The sequence below is a fragment of the Plodia interpunctella genome, chromosome 3 (assembly GCF_027563975.2).
Source record: "Plodia interpunctella isolate USDA-ARS_2022_Savannah chromosome 3, ilPloInte3.2, whole genome shotgun sequence".
NCBI classification, from domain to species: Eukaryota; Metazoa; Arthropoda; class Insecta; order Lepidoptera; family Pyralidae; genus Plodia; species Plodia interpunctella.
In genome coordinates, this window is record NC_071296.1 from 10929865 (window position 1) to 10952983 (window position 23119).

At 35.9% G+C, this 23119-nt stretch overlaps 1 protein-coding gene across 5 annotated transcripts in view; it reads left to right on the top strand.

Annotated features, from left to right (window-relative positions):
* Positions 1-23119, top strand: part of LOC128683407 (uncharacterized) — a 53820-nt gene that overhangs the window by 27730 nt on the left and 2971 nt on the right. For 2 of the 5 annotated variants that reach the window (XM_053769031.2, XM_053769034.2), the window contains exons 6-25: positions 1947-2128; positions 2845-3207; positions 5681-5782; positions 6068-6308; positions 6987-7189; positions 12029-12070; positions 13406-13483; positions 14754-14913; positions 15353-15495; positions 16111-16146; positions 16742-16804; positions 17353-17424; positions 17989-18148; positions 18249-18391; positions 19093-19128; positions 19249-19308; positions 20393-20434; positions 21510-21599; positions 22223-22345; positions 22764-22856. In XM_053769031.2, the coding sequence (XP_053625006.1) occupies positions 1947-2128; positions 2845-3207; positions 5681-5782; positions 6068-6308; positions 6987-7189; positions 12029-12070; positions 13406-13483; positions 14754-14913; positions 15353-15495; positions 16111-16146; positions 16742-16804; positions 17353-17424; positions 17989-18148; positions 18249-18391; positions 19093-19128; positions 19249-19308; positions 20393-20434; positions 21510-21599; positions 22223-22345; positions 22764-22856 (2432 nt within the window). The remainder of the gene's footprint in view (positions 1-1946; positions 2129-2844; positions 3208-5680; positions 5783-6067; positions 6309-6986; positions 7190-12028; positions 12071-13405; positions 13484-14753; positions 14914-15352; positions 15496-16110; positions 16147-16741; positions 16805-17352; positions 17425-17988; positions 18149-18248; positions 18392-19092; positions 19129-19248; positions 19309-20392; positions 20435-21509; positions 21600-22222; positions 22346-22763; positions 22857-23119) is intronic. The other 3 variants (XM_053769035.2, XM_053769033.2, XM_053769032.2) reach the window with 3 other exon arrangements.

Here is a 23119-nt window from a genome sequence, read left to right on the forward strand (position 1 = left end):
TATGACGACTTCGGTGGCGCAGTGGTAAAGTTATTGCCACTGAACCGAGAGGTCCCGGGTTCGATCCCCGGTCGGGTCATGATGGAAAATGATCTTTTTCTTATTGGCCCGGGTCTTGGATGTTTATCTATATATGTATTTGTAATAAAATATAGTATCGTTGAGTTAGTATCCCATAACATAAGTCTCGAACTTACTTTGGGGCTAGCTCAATCTGTGTAATTTGTCCTAATATATTGATATTTATTTATTTATGTAAGAATCACGATATAGGATTCCGAGACTCTCAGAACTCATTCAAAATCATTCAGAAGACAGCAGATAGTTCTTCAATTTTTTCCTATTCTGAATTCTTAGCAGACCTTAAATCATCCGCAGCTAAACTCCACAGGATTTCGTGGAGAACTAGTCCAATCATGTAATTATCTCGTTGTAACCAAGTGTCGAGGTTCAGAGGTCGAAAGGTGACGCCTTGCACGCTTGCCGCCTCATTATACTCTTCTTTCAACATAATATACCAATTAGAGCTGGTTATATTATGTTTTAATGCCAGCCCCACACTGTCGCCGAATGCGTGAATATTGCGCAGTTAGTATGAGTGACTTTATTTACAGCAATGAAAAACCAGCAGTGTATACCGAATCCGCCAAAGTTTGGCAAACTGTTCGACGGCAGAGTGGAGCCGGCACAAGGTGCATATTGTTGTAATGATAAAACTTGTAACAAGTTCATAACTTTGTGTTTACGACCTACAGTCTTGCAATTGGCTTGACATGTTTTTTAATTGACTACCAACAATAATTAAGTACCTACGTTTTTTTTCTTTTTGTTCATCTTGCCTGCAATAGAGTCGAACCTACAGGATGTATAATATAGGATAGATCAACTAAAAAAGGTAAAGGTTTTTTTTGTTTCTCTCATTTTGACTTCCAAATAATCGTATTCCGATAAATACGTAACAGTTTGTACAATTTTTTTGAAAATATTATATTCGTGACATATATTTTAAAAGCCTGTTTAATGTGTACATTATCATATTAACATATAATATTATGTTTTGTAGCTAGTATTTAGTTACTATATGTATGATAATGCGTATGATTTCAGTCCAATTGGTTTTCGTCAACATTTATTTACCTCAATTCATTGGAAAGTTTCCAAGAAAATGTGATGTATATTTAAATGTTCTTCCGCCACAATTACCGTTCAATGTCTGATTTAATGATCGGCTATTATACTCCAATTTTATGCACTGACAATGCAACTGCTGCGAATCGATTGTGAAATTCCTTTGAATTGATTGACTGTTGCCTTATTTCTCTCTCTCTCTAATCTGAGCGTTCTCTTTCATCAGCCGTTGAGTGTCGGCTTTCCTACTTTTTCGTCTCCACTTCGTACGGTTGGACGGTTTGGGCTATTGCCACGCATATCGTCCATGACGACACCAAGCCAGCACTTCTTGGATATGCCCCTTCTGCCAGGGTCAGGCGGTAGCGGCATAGCCGGACATTTGTTTCGTAATTTGCATGTCTAAATCCCTGGTTTCGTCATTACATAATGTGGTCATCCAAATCAAAAGGGGCCTTACCGGCACTATAGACCTAAGTGCTAGCCGCCACAAGATCCCTTTTGATTTGGGTGACCACATATTATATAAAGAAGTCCCACTATCGCCTATGTATGAACAATAAGCTCAAAAATTATCGAGAGGATTTTTATACGGTTTCACCAATAGATAGTGTGATTGTAGAGGATTTTATCGGTGCGAAGCCGGGATGGGCCGCTAGTATAATATAATATGCACATAACAAAATATTTACGAAAATGCCAACCTAGGCAATTCGTTGCCATATGGTAAATTTCACAGAAGGCTGGCAGCATTGCCATCTTGTATTATTAAATTACAAGTACCACTTATTTATGGTCAAAATTTATCAACATTACAGGAGAAACTACCCTCACACGTGGTTGTCGCACATACTCTTGCCTTGGCGACTTCAATGAAGGAGTCCAATGGTTGGAGACCGAAACTAATGACTGCGTCCCTTCATCGTCTGTCCCTATGACCGTCACTATCCTCAGTGACGTCACAATGAAGATGCCCACTTTAGGCACTCTACCTTCCACGGTGAGCCATCTTGATATTATGTTGCATGAAGCTGTGTAACATGTTAATGTTAAGCACTATTATACCCAAAATTGGTTTATCATTTTCTGAGTTGAGGCAGAATTATATGTGCTAAAATGTGCACCTAATATTCTATTTATTTTTTCTCATATCCACCGTGCAGCCGTATTCCTCATGACTGAGGGTCGTGGTCATTAAGTGGATTGGAATACACCAATTGCGTATTATATAATATTAATGGAGTGTTTTGTCATTGCCTTCTCCTTTTCACATACTAGGCGAGAGACAATTATCATGTGATCAAACCAGCACTCTAGTAGAGTACAGGTTTCGCCACAATGTTTCCTTCACCGGAAGTAAGTGGTGGTCTATGAAAACTAGTAAACATGAGTCAAATTGGTATACATACTCGAGTAGGATTTGAGCCGCCTGTGATCTTTCGACCACAGGCCGATGATCATCACTGCTTTGAGAGTTAAGATGTAATATTTTTACATATAATAAAACACGTGTGTATGTTTTAATATATTGCCATCATACCTATATCTAATTAATATTGTTGACAAAAAGAATTGATTCGTTATTTGTCACGTAATTATATACATTTGATAAGCCAGTTTTAGGGCCGACAACATTAACAATGATCATTTATTCTGTCTGTTCACACTGTCCACTAATACCACATCTAACACCATTAATACCATGAACAATTTTAGACGACAAAGGATGAATACCTCGACATTGTCGAAGAAGACGTGGATGCTGAGGATGTATCAGAATATAATCCAGATGATATCAGAAATGAGACGTTTACTACAGAAAGTTCTTATGAGAAAAACGTCATGACAGAAGAAACTGTTAGCGTAACAGACGAATCAGGTGAAGATGAGGAGGAAGCTACTACATTCATAACAACTAGACGTTATCCCATCTGGCCTCCGTATACAACTGTACCAGTAACAGTAGTTGATACTCCTCGGCCTACGACGGTGGATCCACCTATTACTGTCAATCCAACGATTACACCACCTCCTGAAACCACAACACCACCTCCTGAAACCACAACACCACCTTTAGCTGTAAGTATAACATGCCATGCAAATTGTAAACTTTATTTATTTAGATTAAATAAATGAATAAATATATTAGGACAAATCACACAGATTGAGTTAGCCCCAAAGTAAGTTCGAGACTTATGGGATATTAACTCAACGATACTATATTTTATAACAAATACATATATAGGTAAATATCCAAGACCCGGGCCAATCAGAAAAAGATCATTTTCCATCATGACCCAACCGGGGATCGAACCCGGGACCTCTCGGTTCAGAGGCAAGCACTTTACCACTGCGCCACCGAGTCGGTCGTCAAATTTAAGATTGAAAATAAGCAAAATTGTTTTACATATCGGATAAAGATGTAAACGATGATCATTTTCTGTTTGTTTAATTTTTTTTCGTCTCATTATTATTTGACAACAACAATTGCTACAAAATTACTCTAATTTTTGTCGTCGAATGAAGTATTCTGGTCATTGTATATCTACCTGTTAAACGGTTGTTCCTTTTCTTCTTTGCGTATCGATAGCAAAACCGAAAACGCGATACCATTTGTTACTAAATCCTTTCTTGCTAGAACCACTTCAATGGCTTCATTAGAAGCTGCCATCAAGTTAGATCGTCTACGAGTGTTTGTTTGTTTAATATTGTTTTTATTTCGTTACTATGGTTTCTAATAATTAACTAGACTGTTAAATCTACTGACATCACCTATATAATTGTTTCGCAGAAGGTTCTTTCGAGCTCTTACAATAGATTATGAGGTTAAATTAGCATAACATTTTATGGTCAAGCACTAAGCGCAAATTCTTTGTGTATTTGTGTTGCAAGGGCATTTATCCATTATAGGCCCGTTATCCATTATATATTTTTTATCGAGTGTGTTATGCTAACACTGGTGTCAGATTTTATTTAAGTCGCCCAAAGGCATTTGATATGACTTATAGGTCTACCGTCGTTTTGGGGCAAGATGTCCATATAAACACAAGTAAATTAAACAGACAGCCTGTGTGTTTCTTCATAATGTTTTCCTGTACCGGAAACTAATGGTGAAATTACGAGTTCGAGTGAGATTGTTAGACAAACTCATGTGGCATGACTAGAATACGGACTTTATTCAAAAATTCAAAATTCTTTATTCAGTCTATGATGATATATATCACTTATTGACGTCAAAATTTTACTTAAAAGGTGAACTTAAGTAACTTCCATTGCGTGAGAATCAAACCCCAGGTACTCAAGTTGTAATGGAAGTTCCACTGCTAAGAAGTAACTTATAATACGAGTATTAAATCGAGCTAGACTGATATCTCTGACATGCCAATCAAAGAAAATATATGCCGGTTCTGATTTCTATTAAAAAATACGGCAGGAAGAGTTTCTAACCAAATTTCTTGCAGACAAACACTGTTCTATATCAAATTATGTTATATTTAATCTGTGGCATCCGTAATTAATTCAGGCGTTAAATCCGATTGTAATTGCGATAACAGGTTTGGCCAAAAAGCAAGAAATCAAAGAGCAATTATATTGAATGCAAGAGCGGAACTGCTAGTGGATACATACCTTATCTAATTGTCATCCGGCGTCCAGGAAGTTGCGTAAATGTATTTCATTATTCCTCATTATGAAACGATTAATTAGTCCTTTAAGATGGTTGTTCCACTCCAAAAATTTGTTACACTAATTTTAATAATGATAATGAGATGAAAATTCTGTAATTGTTATGCTAAACTCCAAAATTGTTTAAATTTTTGTTTTATTTATATTGTAACGTATCTGTGTATCTGTGTATTAATTTTATTCCGAGTGTTCTTAGCCATGTTTCATGAAAATCGGTTCACCCGTTCAAAAGTTGTAGCGAAATGAATATTGAAAGTCGGGGTTTTTTAAATTTGTCTAACAAATAATTAATATTGGGTAGACATTTTGGGAATAACTTTGAAGTTAAGTCATTACATAAAAATATATTTGTAAAATAGTTACAAAATTGGATGTATGTAAGACATTCTTTATTGAAATTAAACCAAACAATATATAACATGAACAATTTTCGGTTTTTATTCGTAAGATCTTACCTATAATTCGGTTTATAATTTTTTTGGTGAAGCACGACTAATTCAGAACCATTATTTAGAATTTACACGTAAGCGTAGTAGATATGGGGCACAGATATAGAAACAGACTGCCGACAGAAGGATTTTTTCAATACACAAAGGTTGACTGTATCCACATCTTGTACTTTACATGTGGTACTTTGGGAAACAAAGTTTACATCATCATCTGTATCCCTCCGTGGCCCACTGCTGGGCATAGACATCCTTCCGTCTACTCCAACAATATCTGTCCTGGGCCATCCCCATCCAGTTGTTGCCAGCAATTTCCTTTACATCGTCGACCCATCTAGCTGCCGTATGTTTTCCATTTCTGGGTTACCACTCGGTTACGGCTTTACTTAATTTACTTAAATATATATTTTTTGTCGTTCCAGCCAGATGAGCAGTTGGAGCAGGTGATACACGACCTGGAACAACTGCTCCAAGACGACTCTGTGCCTCTCACCGTCGACATGGTCGACGATGCTTTCGATCAGGTAACATTGTCATTGTATTACATTACACATACATTATCACAGCTCCAGAGCCTCGATCAGTCAGTAGCGAGTCTGGGTGTCTTCTACAGGACACATTTGGGGAGTGTCCTCATTAGTCGAGCACCGTTTTGCTATAGAACGACACGGCGTGGTCAAAGTCGGCCCAAATTTTCTTCTCTTCATTGAGTGTGTTATTGCAAGTCGTCTAAATCCACCTTACATGACTTTTAAGACCACCTCTGTACTTATCATATCAAATTATATGTTTCTAATCAATATTTACAGGTGAACAGCATCTTAGAAGTGGAAGACGACCTGACAATTCCCGGGGACCTTCTCCACATGTTGGACGAGCTCGGCAACAGGATCAGCCTGAACGGCTCCCACACCGCGAGCGCCATCCGTGGGAATGTTGCTCTGTTAATGGCCGATGCTGCTCCGGACAAACCCGTCAGGGGCGTGAGGATGGCTGTGATGGACCCTAATTCTGATACCTTCACCAATGATACCTTTGACTTCATAAATAGTGCGTTTTAAAACATCTTTGTCATATTATTTTGTTAGCTTTTAGACAGTTACATCGTTTGTATGAATAGGGCTTTAGAAAGGAGATTTTAGCTAATTATTTTTCTTATATTTATCTCGCTTTAAGCAGTTTTGGTACCTGCTTCATTTAATTTTTTATATACACTGTTTTTATTATCTATTTGCTATGTATTTCATCATAAATAAATAAATAAATAAATATATTAGGACAAATCACACAGATTGAGCTAGCCCCAAAGTAAGTTCGAGACTTGTGTTATGGGATACTAACTCAACGACACTATATTTTATAACAAATACATATATAGATAAACATCCAAGACCCGGGTCAATCAGAAAAAGATCATTTTCCATCATGACCCGACCGGGGATCGAACCCGGGACCTCTCGGTTCAGAGGCAAGCACTTTACCACTGCGCCACCGAGGTCGTCAAACCTGCTTAGGATCGATATAATACCTAGGTTTATTCGATGATATAAAATTGAAAGAAGAAGTAATAGACTACAACATAAATTAAACATGACCAAAATATGACACACGTGATCGAGAATAATTAAATAGCGACAATATAAAGTACCTATTATGATTTCATATCCGGAATGTTGAATTGTTGAAATGCTCGAGAATTGATCGAACATTCAAATTTCACTATTTCAGGTGAAATAAACTCGACGCAGATAGCGAGTAACAAGAGCGAGGCAGTGGTCTATCTCCCTGAGTCCGTCACGAGCTCTCCTCGTCGGATCAGCTTCGTGATCTTCAGGAACGAGAGGGCCTTCAGAGGAAACCAGACTGTCGTGGTCAACAGCAGAATTGTTAGCGTCAATGTTGAGAACGTCACCGAATTTGAGGAAGGGGAGGTGAGTTTTGACGCGGTTTGCGTATAGAATATCTATTGAAACACTATCAGATCTTTTACCTTTATGGGGTAGACAACATGGAGCTCAAAGACAAAGAAAATTAAAGACGTTTCATACTAAACGACGAGGGAGAAAAGCTAGTAGCACTCTGTGCCGTTTTTTTTCTCGTGTTTTCTAATACGCATCATATCAACGCTGGGAATGCAATGAAGTATTGAGTATGAATTTCTCTTTCTTGTATGAGTGTAACCATAGACACGAGATTTTAGATATATTTGTCTACAATGGAGATTGTGATCTTGTGGCTTTGACTCCTTATGGGTACAGTAGTGTAATATTTTATTGAACTTTGTTACTTTTTGCAAGGTTCAATTCAATTTAACACATTTGTGAAGTTGTGAGGGTATGTAGTGGATTCATCTGGTTGAATGTAACAATAAAGACCATATTGTCATGGTTCAAGGAATAATATGGATCGTATGTCGCTTTTTGGGGCTCGCATTATTTTAGCTTGGGTAAGGCTTTTGTCAGTGTAAATGTTGATCTTTTCTCAGTGATCAACATTGACGCTGCTAGTAAGAGAACTTCATTTATCAATGAAATAATTACAGGTTCCACATCATTTTTTACGTCATACCATCTGACTATAATTTTATAAATGTATATCGAAGTGTTAGTACTGAGTCTATCATCACTAATCCATTGGTTAGACCATGCAATCGTCTATTTCGTGAATTTGCTTTTAACTGTGGCGAGGCTTTTCACTCCGTTAATTCTCTGAAATGTGATTAGACTCTGTGTATACTGATTTCGATGGGACAAGTCAAAGTTTCTATTGCGAAGCTGACTTTAAATATTGAATTCTGTGTCTAAGTGATCGATTACATTAGATTGGAGAATAAAACGGAAATTGCGGTGCCATGCTAGTTGTGATTGTCTTTATTCCATAAATTCATATTATACAGAGATAATAACATCATTCAATGTTAATTTTATCTTTTGACGTTAAAGCCACACAATAAATCAAATGAAAAAATAATGTTTTAAATTATTATGGGACAAATAATTCCGTCAACAAAACCGAAAGACAATTTTAATGTGATGATTTCCTAAAGTAAAAAAGTTTTTTTTATTTAAACGGAAATAGATGACGTGCATTGTGTAACCAACTGAATTGCAGGAGATATACAAACAACAGAAGTAGGTGCACTCAAACTTAATTATTTTATTATTGTGTGTTTTATTTAAATAAAAAAAAAAGACTTGTTTTATCAGTGTGTGCTTCGTTTAGGTGATCGATATATACCTGGCGCCCAACGTGGAAGACCCAGACAGCAACGCGAGCCGCGCGTGCGCGTACTGGCGCTTCCTCAGCGACGGCGGCGGGCGCTGGGCGCGCGACGGCTGCGGCCTCGTGCCCGCCGCCGCGCCCGGCCTGCTCGCCGCCTGTCGCTGCGACCACCTCACACACTTCGCCGAAATCCTCGTCCCCCGCACCGATTTCTCCGAAACGAGCGAAGACGCCCTCGAAATACTCTCCATCGTCGGCTGCGGCATGTCCCTTTTCGGCATTACCCTCATCATCGTCACCGCCCTCGTGTTCAGAGCGTGGCGGCGAGAATTCAGCAACAAAATATGGCTTCAACTGTGCGTCGCAATTTTTGTACTTGTCCTCTGCTTCATGATCATTGTGTTCGCCAAATTCGACGGCTACGACGTCGGCTGCATGGTTGTCGGAATCGCGTTACATTATTCGGTCCTGGCTTCTTTCTGTTGGATGTTGGTTGCGGCCGTGATATCTTACAGGAGGCTGGTTTTGGTGTTCACTAGAGAAATTTCTCATAAACTTTTGAGGGCTTCGGCGTTCTCGTGGGGAGCGCCTTTCGCCGTGGTCGGAGTTCTTCTGTCGGTCGATCCCCATTCCTACGCGGGACGGTTCGAAGAGACGACTCCGAGCGGCAGTTTCTGCTATCCTTCAGGTTTAGGGTTGTGGTTGGCGGTCTATGCGCCGATCGCGGTTATGTTACTCGCAAACTGGGTACTATTTATCTTGATAGTTCGCTCCGTGTTTGCTTCTAGAAGGATTCAGAGGCACGGAGATGCGAACGAGGCTTTGAGGTGTGCGTGTGTGAGTTGCTTGCTTGTGTTCTTATTCGGCTTGCCATGGATATTCGGCCTGTTCGCTTACAACGTCGTCGCCGCTTACTTTTTCACGTGCACCGCTACCTTCCAAGGGTTTATTCTCTTTGTTTTCATCGTGTTGGGAAATAAGAAGACGAGGGATCTCTGGCTGGATAAGTTGAAGATTAAGCGTACCCGTAAGATTCTTGTTACTACGTCCACGTACACGAACAGGAGCGTGGGGGGCGGGGGGTGGAGAGCTCCAGAAAGGAGCACTAGTTCTCTGGAAGCTAAGAACTTGAAGCCAAAGTCTCTATCACAAGACGACTCGAGGTTTTCGTGACCTTTGAGAGGAGCTATCTATAATTTCATTGCCAATTGAATCTGGCTGCTGAATTCAAAGAAATTTTGAACGTTCCGGTTTTTCCGATTGTTGGTGTAATAAAATATTTGTTATCTCAGTCCAATGAACACCATCTGTTTGAAATGTTATCAATGATGGTTTTAGTGTTACACGATTTTATATAGTCTAAAGTAGTGGCTGATCTTTCTAGTCTTCATATGTTTCGAATGATAGGTACTTTAATTTATTCATTCATATTTTATAAGTATATTTTAATAAGATACAGGACTTCTGAAGATAATTATAAAGAATGTCACAAAAATAATTATGAAATAATGTTTTCTGTTAGATAGACTATTGAGTGTTCTAGATATGTTACCACCACTTTCTCAATATAGATTTCAGAATTTTTTTTTCTGCACTTTTTTCTGCACAATTATTTTCCTAAATATTTACATGAATTTGTAAACATACAATTTTAAAAAGGAACACTCATACCACACGCACATTGTATAAATTACCCGTTACCCATTTTAATTACAATATAAATATTTTTTTGTGTAATATCAGTACAGTTTATTGAAAACATTCTGTAGTTTATGTTTATTTAATTATTTGATTAAGAAATTCCAAAGATTAAACCCATTGATTAGTAAATCATATATTTATTTATTTATTTATTTATTTATTTATTTAAGAAACAACCATAAGTTGCAAGTAGAAAATACTTATTCAGTGTTATATTTTTAAGATTATAATGTAGCTACGTTTTATAAAGCGTGAAAATTAATAGCTGAAGCAAAATTATAATAAATACAAAAAACAATTGCGGAAAAACTTACGATCCGGTCTTCTGTTGTGGTCGTCCATGTTTTTGCAGAACATGTCAAGTGTCAAGCATTAGATAATTGCAAAATAAAAAAAAATAAAACACTCAAGACTGTAATGATATAATTTCACTATGTTACATAATAGCAATTTCTGTAATGTTAAAAAATACCTATATCCTATGAATTATAGAATAGTTTATCAGTATTAAAGTTATTGTACATAAATGTTATGTTATTTTATGAATATAGAACAAATAAGTGGATTTAAGAGGCATTTAATATAAGTAACTTATTGTAAACAAATTGCTAAAAATAAATTAAATAAGTACACTTATTTATTATTATTATTATTTTTTCATTTCTTCCCGTGGGTGTCGTACGAGCGACCAAGGTACATATAGCCTTAGCAACTGATAGGTAATAACAGCATTCCCAAGCAGGGTTGATGTCAGGCAGGCGGCCGGTCGTTAAATCACAGCAACAATCATTTTAATGGTTATTTTTACACCGACGCCCGGAATGCAGTCCGAACACCGCTACGATGAAAGAGAGACGTTTAACAAATCATACATATTATATAGTTAAACATAGAAACACATTATTATATAGATATATCCCTCAATATCTAAAGAAGTAATTTATAAATACTTAAATAGCAGAATATTAATAAAATTACAAAGTAATCAGTCATTTATATTTCGAAAATTCGAGCTAATGCTAGTCTTTCATATCCAAACCAGTAAAAAAAAACGTAATTTTCTCATATCAACTTGTCCAATGAACTTCAAAATGAGACTGTTGAGCGTGGGTTCGAATGGTAATAAAAATGTGAGTTCTCGATAAGAAAGAAACTAACTAAAGGAAATTTTTCTTCACAATTAATTAAATACAGAATATTTTTCAACCGCCAAATTGCCATTTCATTTCACTTATGAAGATTCAGAATGTCTGTTTTTGACTGTCAATGTGTATTGACGGTATTTAGTAAAGAAAACAACTGGTGGGGTCCCCGTGCGACTAACTGCAAACCAACCGCGCACGTATATAAAATAGTACGTGCGCGTGTAATACCTGTATATATATATATATATATATATATATATATATATGTTATATGGAAACGCGAAAGTTAACAATTGGTGTTAGTCTTAAATACTTGCACAAGAATGAACCGTAAAAATAAAATAAAAACACAATACTGGCCACTTACAAAAAAAGTGTAAAAAAATCGAACATAATGTTGAAAAAAATATGACATTATTTTTGGTACGTTTTGGCGGGATATGATCAATTATGTCTTTCTATTGTAATTTACTCGTAGGTACTTAATTAAGTGAGATTAGTGTGAGTGAATGTAGTTCAGCAATTTCAAATTAGTTCCAAGTGCATTTTCAGTTTTTCCTCTAATATATTTGCTGACATCTTTTTTAGTACGCACCAACGTCCCCATCTTCAAGCTAACTTCAAGTTAATTTAACATTGTAAAATAAATGTTCTTATCTGATCGTAGATAGATACAGTCAACACTACACTTTTGTCTTTCAGTGCCCATGTTGCGATGATGCGAGACAGGTTAATTATTTAGAGGTAAGAATATAGTGACAGTAACGGTAAATACACTCGCAGAATGGTCGGACATTGGATGGGTGACCAAAAATGTATTATCTCGATCCGTGCTTCGAAAGGCACGTAAAGGCGCGATTGTATTTGCACCCGCCAATCCGAAATGGCCCCTCATGATGAAATGGCTGTTGATGATGTTGATGATGATGAAGAGATATGGCGTCTAAAATATCATAACAAAATAAAAAATATAGTACAAAGACGCATACACACTAGTGAACTAAATAATCAGCTAGAGTATAGGTTTTCACGCGAGTATATTATAAAAAAAGATAGAACGTGTGGACGCAATGACGTGTTACGTGATAAATAAATAAATATATTAGGACAAATCACATATATATATATATATATATATATATATATATATATATATATATATATATATATATATATATATATATATATATATATATATATATATATATATATATATTTATATAAATATATATATATATATATATATATATATATTTATATAAATATATATATATATTTGTTATAAAATATAGTATTGTATATAAAATAGAGTTTGTTGAGTGATATATATATATATATATATATATATATATATATATATATATATATATATATATATATATATATATATATATATATATATATATATATATATAGATAAACATCCAAGACCCGGGCAAATCAAGACCGGGGATCGAATCCGGGACCTCTCGGTTCAGTGGCAAGAACTTTACCACTGCGCCACCGAGGTGGTCATCATAATGATGAAGACCTCGGTCAGACCAGTGGTCAGATTGTAGTACATTCAGTCAACTAAAGAACGGGGGGAACAAGTTCTGATATGTGGACTTAATATTCAACGGCCAAACAAACTTGTATCTTGCATATTGGTCCGATGGATATATACAGAAAAACAGGCGCAACACACCCCGACCCGCCGACAAGTATTTGTGATCACTAGATACTTAGATACGAGACGTTATACGTCTCGTAATCATCATAAATAAATAGTTTATTTGTAGAGATAGCAACACAAAACACAATACAACCAGACACGGTGACACAAATAAATTACCAAAAATACAGAAAGAACGCATTACAAAAAGGTCCATCTCAGTTCTCATATTACCCAGAGGATTGATACACTAGTACAAATATTTGCCTGCGATGGAATCGAACCCAGGACCTCCAGATAGCGGACGGGTGTGGTGAGGTGACCATGGAGATCGTCAACAGTGCTACTCATTATAATTTAACAGCGCGCATTTGATTGACAAGTTATCTTGTATAGGTAAAAGATAATTTGCATTTTTATTTCAGTGCAAATGCTGTCATTATCGAAAACGTCGGGAAGCGCCAACACGAGAATACCCACGAGATCTAACAAAGCTAAAAGCGGTAAATTAATAAATCTTTACTAAGATAATTTGTATATACGATTGTTTAGTGTTAAGCACCTGGCTAAATCACCCAGGTGCTTTAAGTCTACATTTTGGTGTAGTAGGTCTTAAAGTCTTAAGTTGACTTTAAATTTTATTAAAATTATTCCATTTAAAGCACCACCTTTTAACTCCATCACTAATTTTACTTGAATAAAAAAGCTCCAACTTTAACTCCACCTAACTTTTCTATAAGACGAAGATTAACGCCTGCATGAGGCCAGAAGTTACCAAAAATATCATTTTTGTAAAATATTATTAAGTCTGAGTCTGACAACCAAATTAAACATTTGCTATAAGATGATCTTTGGTACAGAAACAAAAAATGTTTTATATTGTTTTAACTATCATCATCATATTTTAAGAATTTAAGAACGTCGTTCTTGTCGGTGGAGTTCTTTCCATCTCTTTCTATCCTCAGCCATTGTTTTGACCTCCCTGTACGACATCAGTCTTGCTGTCTCCTTTATTTGGTCCATATAAGCCCTTCTGGGCTTTCCTTTTCCTTGTTTTAACTAAGCAGTATTAATTTTTTTACAAATTACAGTTTGATTTGTTATGTTCGAAAAATACACTAAATAGTAATTTTTATAACTTCTGGTCCCACTACGTATGAGACAGACGCCCATCCTAAATACCTGGGTGATTTAACCGGGTGCTTTAAGTGGTATAATTCAGAACGGGAGTGTAGTTATCTATCTATCATCTCCAGGGTTACTGCCTCAGACGTTGAGAGTCGGAGTCTATCGATTGCTTTCCTATTTTGAACGATTTTTAGTATTTTTATTCTGGTCTTCGGCATGCAAATCACTGCCAACATCGAGCCAGAACTTTTTGGGTTCGCCCCTCTGTCAGAATGCAAAGACTGAAAGACTGGTCAATCTTATTTGGAGCAAATAACGGCAAACGCAATTCGGCATAGAAATCTTTTCTATGGCGAATTGCATATAATCTTATTTGGAGCAAATAACGGCAAACGCAATTCGTTAAACGCAAACGCAATGCATGCCGAAGACCAGAATAAAAATACTAAAAATCTTTCAAAATAGGAAAGCAGTCGATATACTCCGACTCTCAACGTCTGAGGCAGTAACCCTGGAGATGATAGATGGATAACAGTTACCAGTTTTCGATTGTCAATGCTTTAATTAAGCAAAAAAGTATGTTGTAGACACTCAGAATATATTCGATTGACGCAGAAAAAATCGGAACAATTATTTTTATTTCAGCCGCTGTTTGATTACGATAATCGAAAAATCATAAATGTGACTGAAACATTGTTTGGAACTAGGTGTGTCTTGGGTAACTACGCAGTGGTGAATCAATCTACTGTTACATTATTTTCTAGACCTGGAGACGACAGGTTCTTGACGCACCCTCTCAAGGAAGGTTGGTATTATTAATGTACTTCCGAACTTTGGAGCTCAGATAATTTGGGCATGCTGAAGACCGTGTGAAATTGAGGAAAAAAGTAAGAAAGGTCGCCCTGGGCTTCGTCGTTTTATGGCGTGGAAGCTACTGGATAAACAGTCAGATGAGAGAATGAAAATGACCGACAACGTCTTCTGTAGGGAAGAAATGTTTGGCTATGCCGCTCCCGCCTGGCCCTGGCAAAAGGGGTAAATCCAAGAAGGCTGGCTGGACGTCGTCAAGGTGTGACAACTAGTGATACCGGCGACCGTGGGAAATGGAGACGAAAAAGTAGGAACGCGGACCCTGGGCTCCGACACTCAATGGCTGCAGAAGAAACTGGCAAAATGCTCCGAGAGAATGAAAATAAGTTGTGATTTTCTTGAATTTTTAATAACATATCTTATATTATTTATAGAGTGGAAATGCAGAGACGAATCACCGTACAGTATATCGAATTACAATACAGAATCAGGAGTAACCTTCCTGCAGGCATATGAAAGGAACTACACGTGGTCAACTTTCGGAACATGTGGCTTAGATTATCCTGAAAATGTTTACGTAAGCGTTATAGCGGTAGTTTACTCATGGTATGGCGTGTCCCTAGAATGGGGGCACTTCATATCCTCAGGCGAATGTCGTACGACGTGACTAAGAGAAACAGGCTTGTCTGCTGATAGGCATTCCCTAGGGGGGTTGGGATGAGTAAAGTTTTGTTTTTTACACGTAAAGATGAGAGAGATAGTTTGCTCATATTTGGCGTCCTAGTTGGGCGACAGAACGCTGTGCGACGTGATGCGATCCCGTGTAGTTGTGGCTAGGGCCACAAATACACAGTCTACAAGTCAATAAGTACATATACCTACATTTTGATATTTGTGTGCAGCGCTGTTTTAAACATTTATTACTAGTTGCGCCCCGAGGCTTACCTCCCATGAGATATCGAGATAAAAAGTACTGTATTTATTCCATTCGTGTGTCAAATTTCACAGCAATCGGCCAAGTAGATTTTGCGTGAAAGAGTAACGAACATACATCCTCACAAACTTTTGCATTAATAATATTAGTAGCACTTTTTTTAAATAAAAAAAATGCCTCTGTATTAATATAAAATGTGTTTTCAACGTATTAAAAATCAAAAGTACCTATATGTATATTTTAATTATTAATTTACAGTGCTACTGTTGCCTACTGGACAACGAGAATAATCAGGTGATTTTTTATTATATTAATTGAAAATAACACCATTTTCATATCTGTGTTTGGCCTGTTAGCTCGGTACTACAACATTTTGTGAAACACAATTTTTAAAGCTCAATGTGTCACACATAGGGTGGCTTGCATCATAAACTACGTAAACTTTACCGTGCGCGTACAGAAAAACGCAAAGTACGCCATTTGTCTAAACGTCAGCGGCGTGCCGGTTAAAATGTACGTCAAATTTGACGGTGCAACCCACACTATCAGATACTTTATGAGCAGGTTGTGAAATAGGCCTTTATTGATATAGTATAAGTAAATAAATAAATATATTAGGACAAAACATATAGATTGAGCTAGCCCCAAAGTAAGTTCGAGACTTGTGTTATGGGATACTAACTCAACGATACTATATTTTATAACAAATACATATATAGATAAACATCCACGACCCGGATCAATCAGAAAAAGATCATTTTCCATCATGACCCGACCGGGGTTCGAACCCAGGACCTCTCGGTTCAGTGGCAAGAACTTTACCACTGCGCCACCGAGGTCGTCGAATAACATATAAGTGTTATAATTTATAAGTGTTTCTTATCTTCAGGTGGGCAACGGTGAACCCTTCGACTATTGGGATGAACTATTCAAAATAACACCCTTACCTAGTGTAAGTATCTACGTGGACAAAGACATCTCATATAGTTATCGATTTGCGTGACAGACTGAATGACAGATTTTCAAGCTTAAATATTAACCCTTCGAGATTAGAAAGACAATTGAACAACAAAGGATCGTAGTCCAATCGGGCCGCGCGAGAACTGAGTGGTTAATAGTATGTAACGCTTTCACGGCCAAACCGCTGGACCAGTTCTGATGAAATTCTGAATAGATTTATAATAAGCTTGAGGTCAAACACAGACGCAAGCGGATTTACGGGCAACAGTTAGTCTAATTATTCTGGAACAATTTTCTATACTTTCTATGACAAAATGAATAGAAATTAGTAATTAGTTAGATAAATATTGCCACAGTCTATCAAGAAAGAGAAGCAAATAATGAGGGCGCAGTCTCCTGTCGGCTGGCAACACTGGATCAACCAATATTGACCATTCTATTTGGTACTGCAATGGCAAAAATGTAATTCGTTAAAAAAATATTTTTCTTCACTTTTGTTATGTTATACGTTTTTGTTATGTTGTTGTTATTACGTTTTAGCACATTCAGCTCAGACTGAAGGATTATTGGACGAATGAAGCGGCCACAAGCCCGGATATATCAAATTATGATGTAAGTATAAATTTATATATATTTATATATCGAACTGAGAGTTAAAAATAAAAATCGCATTCAATGTAGGTATAACCTGATTCATGATAAATTTATCGCCTGTATAAAAAGTTGCGATAACACCAAAAAGTTAAATAGGTCTATTATAGGCCAGGCGCTACAAAATGCTTATCATTACATAGTTGGCTTCCCGCTGTCTGTTCCTATGTATGCTTAGATTTTTAAAACTACGCAACAGATTTTGATGCGGATTTTTTTAATAGACTATATATTCCTGAGGAAGGTTTATGTGTATAATTTATTACGGTTTTACCCGAGCGAAGCAGGGGCGGGCCGCTAGTATTTTACAAAATGTTACGATGTGTAAGCGATAAACTCAAAAATTACCTGACGGATTTTTGTTCGGTTTCACCAATATAATTAATTAATTAGTGTTTATTTTCAGTTTTTATTTTAATTAATTCTTTTACCATGCAATTGTGTATGTATGTATCTTACATTATTACATTGATCATAATATGCTATAACAAATACTTACTTAGTATTAATATATAATTGTTTTAGCAGTCGGTGTCAGATTATATACAAAATTTACAAAATCTGACATACCACCTGTTTGGACCTAAATGTGACTTAGATAACTTTGCAGTAGTCAATCAGTCTATTGCCACATTATTTTATAGATCAAATAGCGGAGGGCTCTTGTCAAACCCCTTGTTTGGAGGTTGGTATTACTGGAATTCTAGAATTTACTACTTTTTATAATTTAAAACGTATTTTCCAGAAATATTTTGCTAATAAACTCATTTGTTACTATTTTGTAGACTGGTTATGTAAGGAAGAAACAGCACACAATATAAAGATGTACAATGCACAATTAAATGTAAGCTTCCTACATACGTATGTAAGAAATTTCGATTTGCCAGCATTTGGGATGTGCGAAGCAGAATACAGTGAAAATGTTTATGTAAGTGCTATTACAAGTGCCAGTGTCCGGAAAGCGGACCCTGGGCTCTCATGCTCTATGGATGAGGAAGAAACAGGGAGCAAATTTAGACAGATGAGAGTTTATAGATAGATATTTAGATTAGTGATGCACGACTGCACGACTGCACAATTGCACGACTGCACGACTGCACGACTGCACGACTGCACGACTGCACGACTGTACGACTGCACGACTGCACGACGCTATGGGAACCTCATCAATGAAAGTTGCACGTAATGCTTGAACTTTATTCAAATGAATAAAATACGTATGAACAAATCAGATTGAGTTGGCCCCAAAATTCGAAACTTAGGTATGTTACAGCATATACATATAAAGAAAAATATTCAAATGATGACAAGAATCAACTCTCATTGTGCATATCAATTTTTGCGAGTTTCGACTATGGCATTTTTTGTGAAGACCTGAGAGAGCCTGACACGACGAAACATCAGCCACGAAACATGTAGCATCTATAGTATCATGTAACGAAATTATTTTCATATTATAAAATGTGTATGGGTCTAAAAAAAGGTCTGCGCTATTTGTCTAGGTCTTCTGGGCGTTATTTAGGTTTATTCCTCAGCCGTTAAGCGTTGGAGCCCAGGTGTATCTATGCCCCAGAGTAAATCCACATTTGATATGAAATATATAGATTAATAAAATAAATTTATTTTCAGTGTTATTGTTGCCTGATCCCCCGTCATAAGAGACAGGTATTTTACATTTATATAACTTAAAATTATTACAATGGAAGAGATGGAATGCTAGATTCATTTCTAAAGTATTTACTTATTGAATATTATATTATTACTAATATAAATAAATAATTTTAGGGTCCTATTGAACCGATTCGTTTCTGGGACAACCTATATGGAATAACGCCTCTACCAACAGTAAGTACCTAGATGTATAAAATCGAGAAAACCATTTTTTTTCAAAATGGCGTGATTTTCACACAATAGAAGTTTATATCATTGTTTTTTTCTCTGATATTCCCTGTAGGTATATACAGATTCTGTATTTACAGAATATCACAATCGGACAAGCTTGTTCAATCGAACACATCGATTTGTAAATATTTAATTTGTGAGCTTAATTATATTTTATTTTCATACAATTTGAAATATCCGCAACATGTTTCGTCAGAAAGTGTACAGAAATGCATCCGCCACGTGCTTCGTCAAATATTTTATTAATCTAACAGGCCACGCCGCATCATACCTGGCTCAAAAGTTCCCATTTAACTGGCTGCATTGCCCCGCTGTATGGCGATGGAGATTTTTTGAGGCAGATACGATACAGAACGCCTATCATTTCGCCTTTCTGAAGTTTCTAAGTTTTATTTTTTTGTTATTAATTGTTATTTTTATAGATAAAATGTAAACTAAAATAAAAAGATTATCTTTAAACCGATGTGTTTAGTATTGATCGAACTGTTTTTTGAATGTGTTCTTGCTAAAATTGGTGTCAGATTTTATTCATGTCGCCTAATAGCATGTGACATATATATATTTTCGACTACCTACCGCCATCTAGTGGCAAGTAACCTTTCTCTCTCTTTATTGTAAATATTCTTCAAAATTCAGAAATAACTTGAGAAAAATTACGAAATGAACTTCAAATAGTTGTGGGAGAATTGGGCCTTTGATAAACTTTTACGTATCCTAACAACAATAAAGAGGTATTACTACCAATACATGTTTTCACTGCTAGTAGTTTGTAGTTTTGGTAAACATCATTTAATTTAGAATATGACGTGAAAAAGTGCCTGTGAAGGCCTAATTTATCTTTAGATATTTTTAATTTATAAGTTATTTTTAAGATATATAGTTTTTACTTTAAATTAATATATTTTTGTGTATATTTAAAATACTTCTAGTATCTAAAATAAACATTGATCTGACATAATGTTATCAATAGAATTATCAGGTCGAAAATTGAAAAAAAAAAAGTTATATTTTATTTGTTACGTTTTAGCATATTCAACGCAGAATGAGGTATTATTGGATGAACTCAGAGGTAGGTGATTGTTGTTTATTTAATACAATCACTAGCTGCGCCCTGGGGCTACACTCATGTGGGAATTTCAGGATGTAAAGTATCCTATGTGTTATTCCAGGTTATATTCTGCCCATGTACCAAATTTCATAACGATCAGTCCAGTAGATTTTGCGTGAAAGACTAACAAACATACACACGTATATCCTCACAACTTTCGCATTCATAATAATAGTATGAAGTAGAATATCGAATACTGGATTGACCACAATATCTGAACTTATTTTTTTTTAAATCTTGTATTTGGTTGTGTGTAACAAGACGAGCGGGTTTTAGATTTTTTTAATTTAGAAATATTAATATAACATATGAATATAATGATATAATATATTAGGAAATATATATTGATATATTGATTGATTGAGCTAGCCCCAAAGTAAGTTCGAGACTTATGGGATATTAACTCAACGATACTATATTTTATAACAAATACATATATAGGTAAATGTCCAAGACCCGGGCCAATCAGAAAAAGATCATTTTCCATCATGACCCGACCGGGGATCGAACCCGGGACCTCTCGGTTCAGAGGTAAGAACTTTACCACTGCGCCATCGAGGTCGTCAAAAGATAGAGATAGATTAATTCCTGGAGAGATAAATTAACTCCTGGAGTGTATTAGCAAATGAGCAAGACGTAATATAATTGAAATACAGCTTTAAATTAACTGTGGAAACTTTATGCTATAATTTATTTGGAGCAAAAAGATTGGTCATCTCGTCTCTGCTTGCCATGGCATCCCAATTGCGTTCGGGGTTGTGAAGCCGCAAAGCACGGATTCAGTGCTGTGATTTTACAACCGCGTTACCGTCGCCGGCCTGACGTCAACTCTCCTCGGGAATGCGATCGCTGGCTATCAGCTGCCTAAGCTCGTCTCGTACGACATCCACGGGAGAATATGGAGTGGTCCTATTCTAGGGCGCCGCACATTACAACAAAGTTTAATTTAACAACTAATTTGTTGTAAATAATAATTAGGTAGGTCACAAAACTTTAACAACGATAAAAAATTCTCGTCGTTTTATTTTAATTTCAGTTTGATTCAGAAAAGGAAATGAATTACACGGATGAATTTTCTTTTAATGAGACAACAACAAGCGCGGACTACCCTAATGAAGATTATGAAGTAAATAATTTTACACAAAGAATGGACCGCTTCAAAGAGTTTTGAAACGTGAATTCTTCGTTTTGCATTTTTTTTTTTTGCCTAATATACTTTGGCATAATCATATTGTCATTTATTTTTTGGCATAACAGTACTTTTGCAAATTATTTCGGCATACTGATTTGTTTCACATAATCGGCATTGGCCTAATTTCATTCGAATATTATTTAATCTGTTGTCATATTACATAACTTTTTACAGAATCTATAGGTTAATTTTGTTACTTTATGATCAACACAAAATGGAACGCGCGTTCCATACATCACAAGTTCATGTTTAAGCATTATTATGCTTTAAATAGTTTAGCATAAGCTGAAGTGAAAGTATGATTAGACTTCTTCTTTTTTATGTGCCTATAATGTTGTGTATATATGTTAGTATGTTTATGTGTAAATGACATTAAGATAACAAATTTATGCCATGTTATATTATCTTAAAATTGTATGTAAATGGATTGGGAACCCTTTGAAACTAGTATACGGATAAAATATTATGTAGTATTAAATTTTGCATATTAATTTTCACATCACGCATAAATGTGGGAGCCAAGAAATGTAGTTTCTGAAACAATATCTTTTTTTTAGGACTATAAAGACTATGCTATGAACGAATCAGACGGAGATTTTTCATACATGGTTACAACAACTCTACAACCAACTGCAACAAATACACCCACGCAACCAACTATTATAAATCCATCACTTCAGGTAAGTTTAGAATGCGGCGCGATCCGCGCAAGAGGTTGCTATGCATACAGAAACTACAAAAAAAATGCATTGTTGATGTCATTACGTGGCTACAACATGCAACGATCCTAACATAATATAAAACAAAGACATCTGCTGCGTCTGTCTGTCTGTTCGCGATAAACTCTAAAACTATGGCTCGGTTTTTCATTATAAAACAACTACAGCAATTTCTAGAGCACTAGGACGGCAACGTATTTTTTATAAGTATTTTTTTTTGCAATTATACAAATTTGCGTTTCGTACTCTTGATGATTTTCTTGATTCATAGTATAATAAGCCTAACTATGAAAATTGGTCTTAAAAAACCTATCGACAACCTATGTGATGGTTCATGAGTATTACTCATTGTCTCAAAGGGTTCCTGTTTTTTTTACAGGTTGACCAAGATAGGGTCTTAGAGGAACTGGAAGTATTACTACAAGAAGAGTCTTCGATACCAATGACCAGCGTGGAATATGCTATAAATAATGTAACTATTTTTATATTTTTAACAAGCTTGTAAATTTTCAATGTCTTTTCATGATTTCAAAACAAGATTATTAGTACTGTGTCAAGAGTATAGCCAAACAGGTCGTTGTATTCGAAAATAGAGAAAACTATTAACACAAGGAAAGTGTAGCCATGAGATGGAGTATTAAATAAGTCTAACAGTCAGATAGAGGAAGGCTGCTCTTGTAAAAGTGGAATACGATAAAGGACAAAATACATTAGCACTGTATTCAGTCTCTTTTC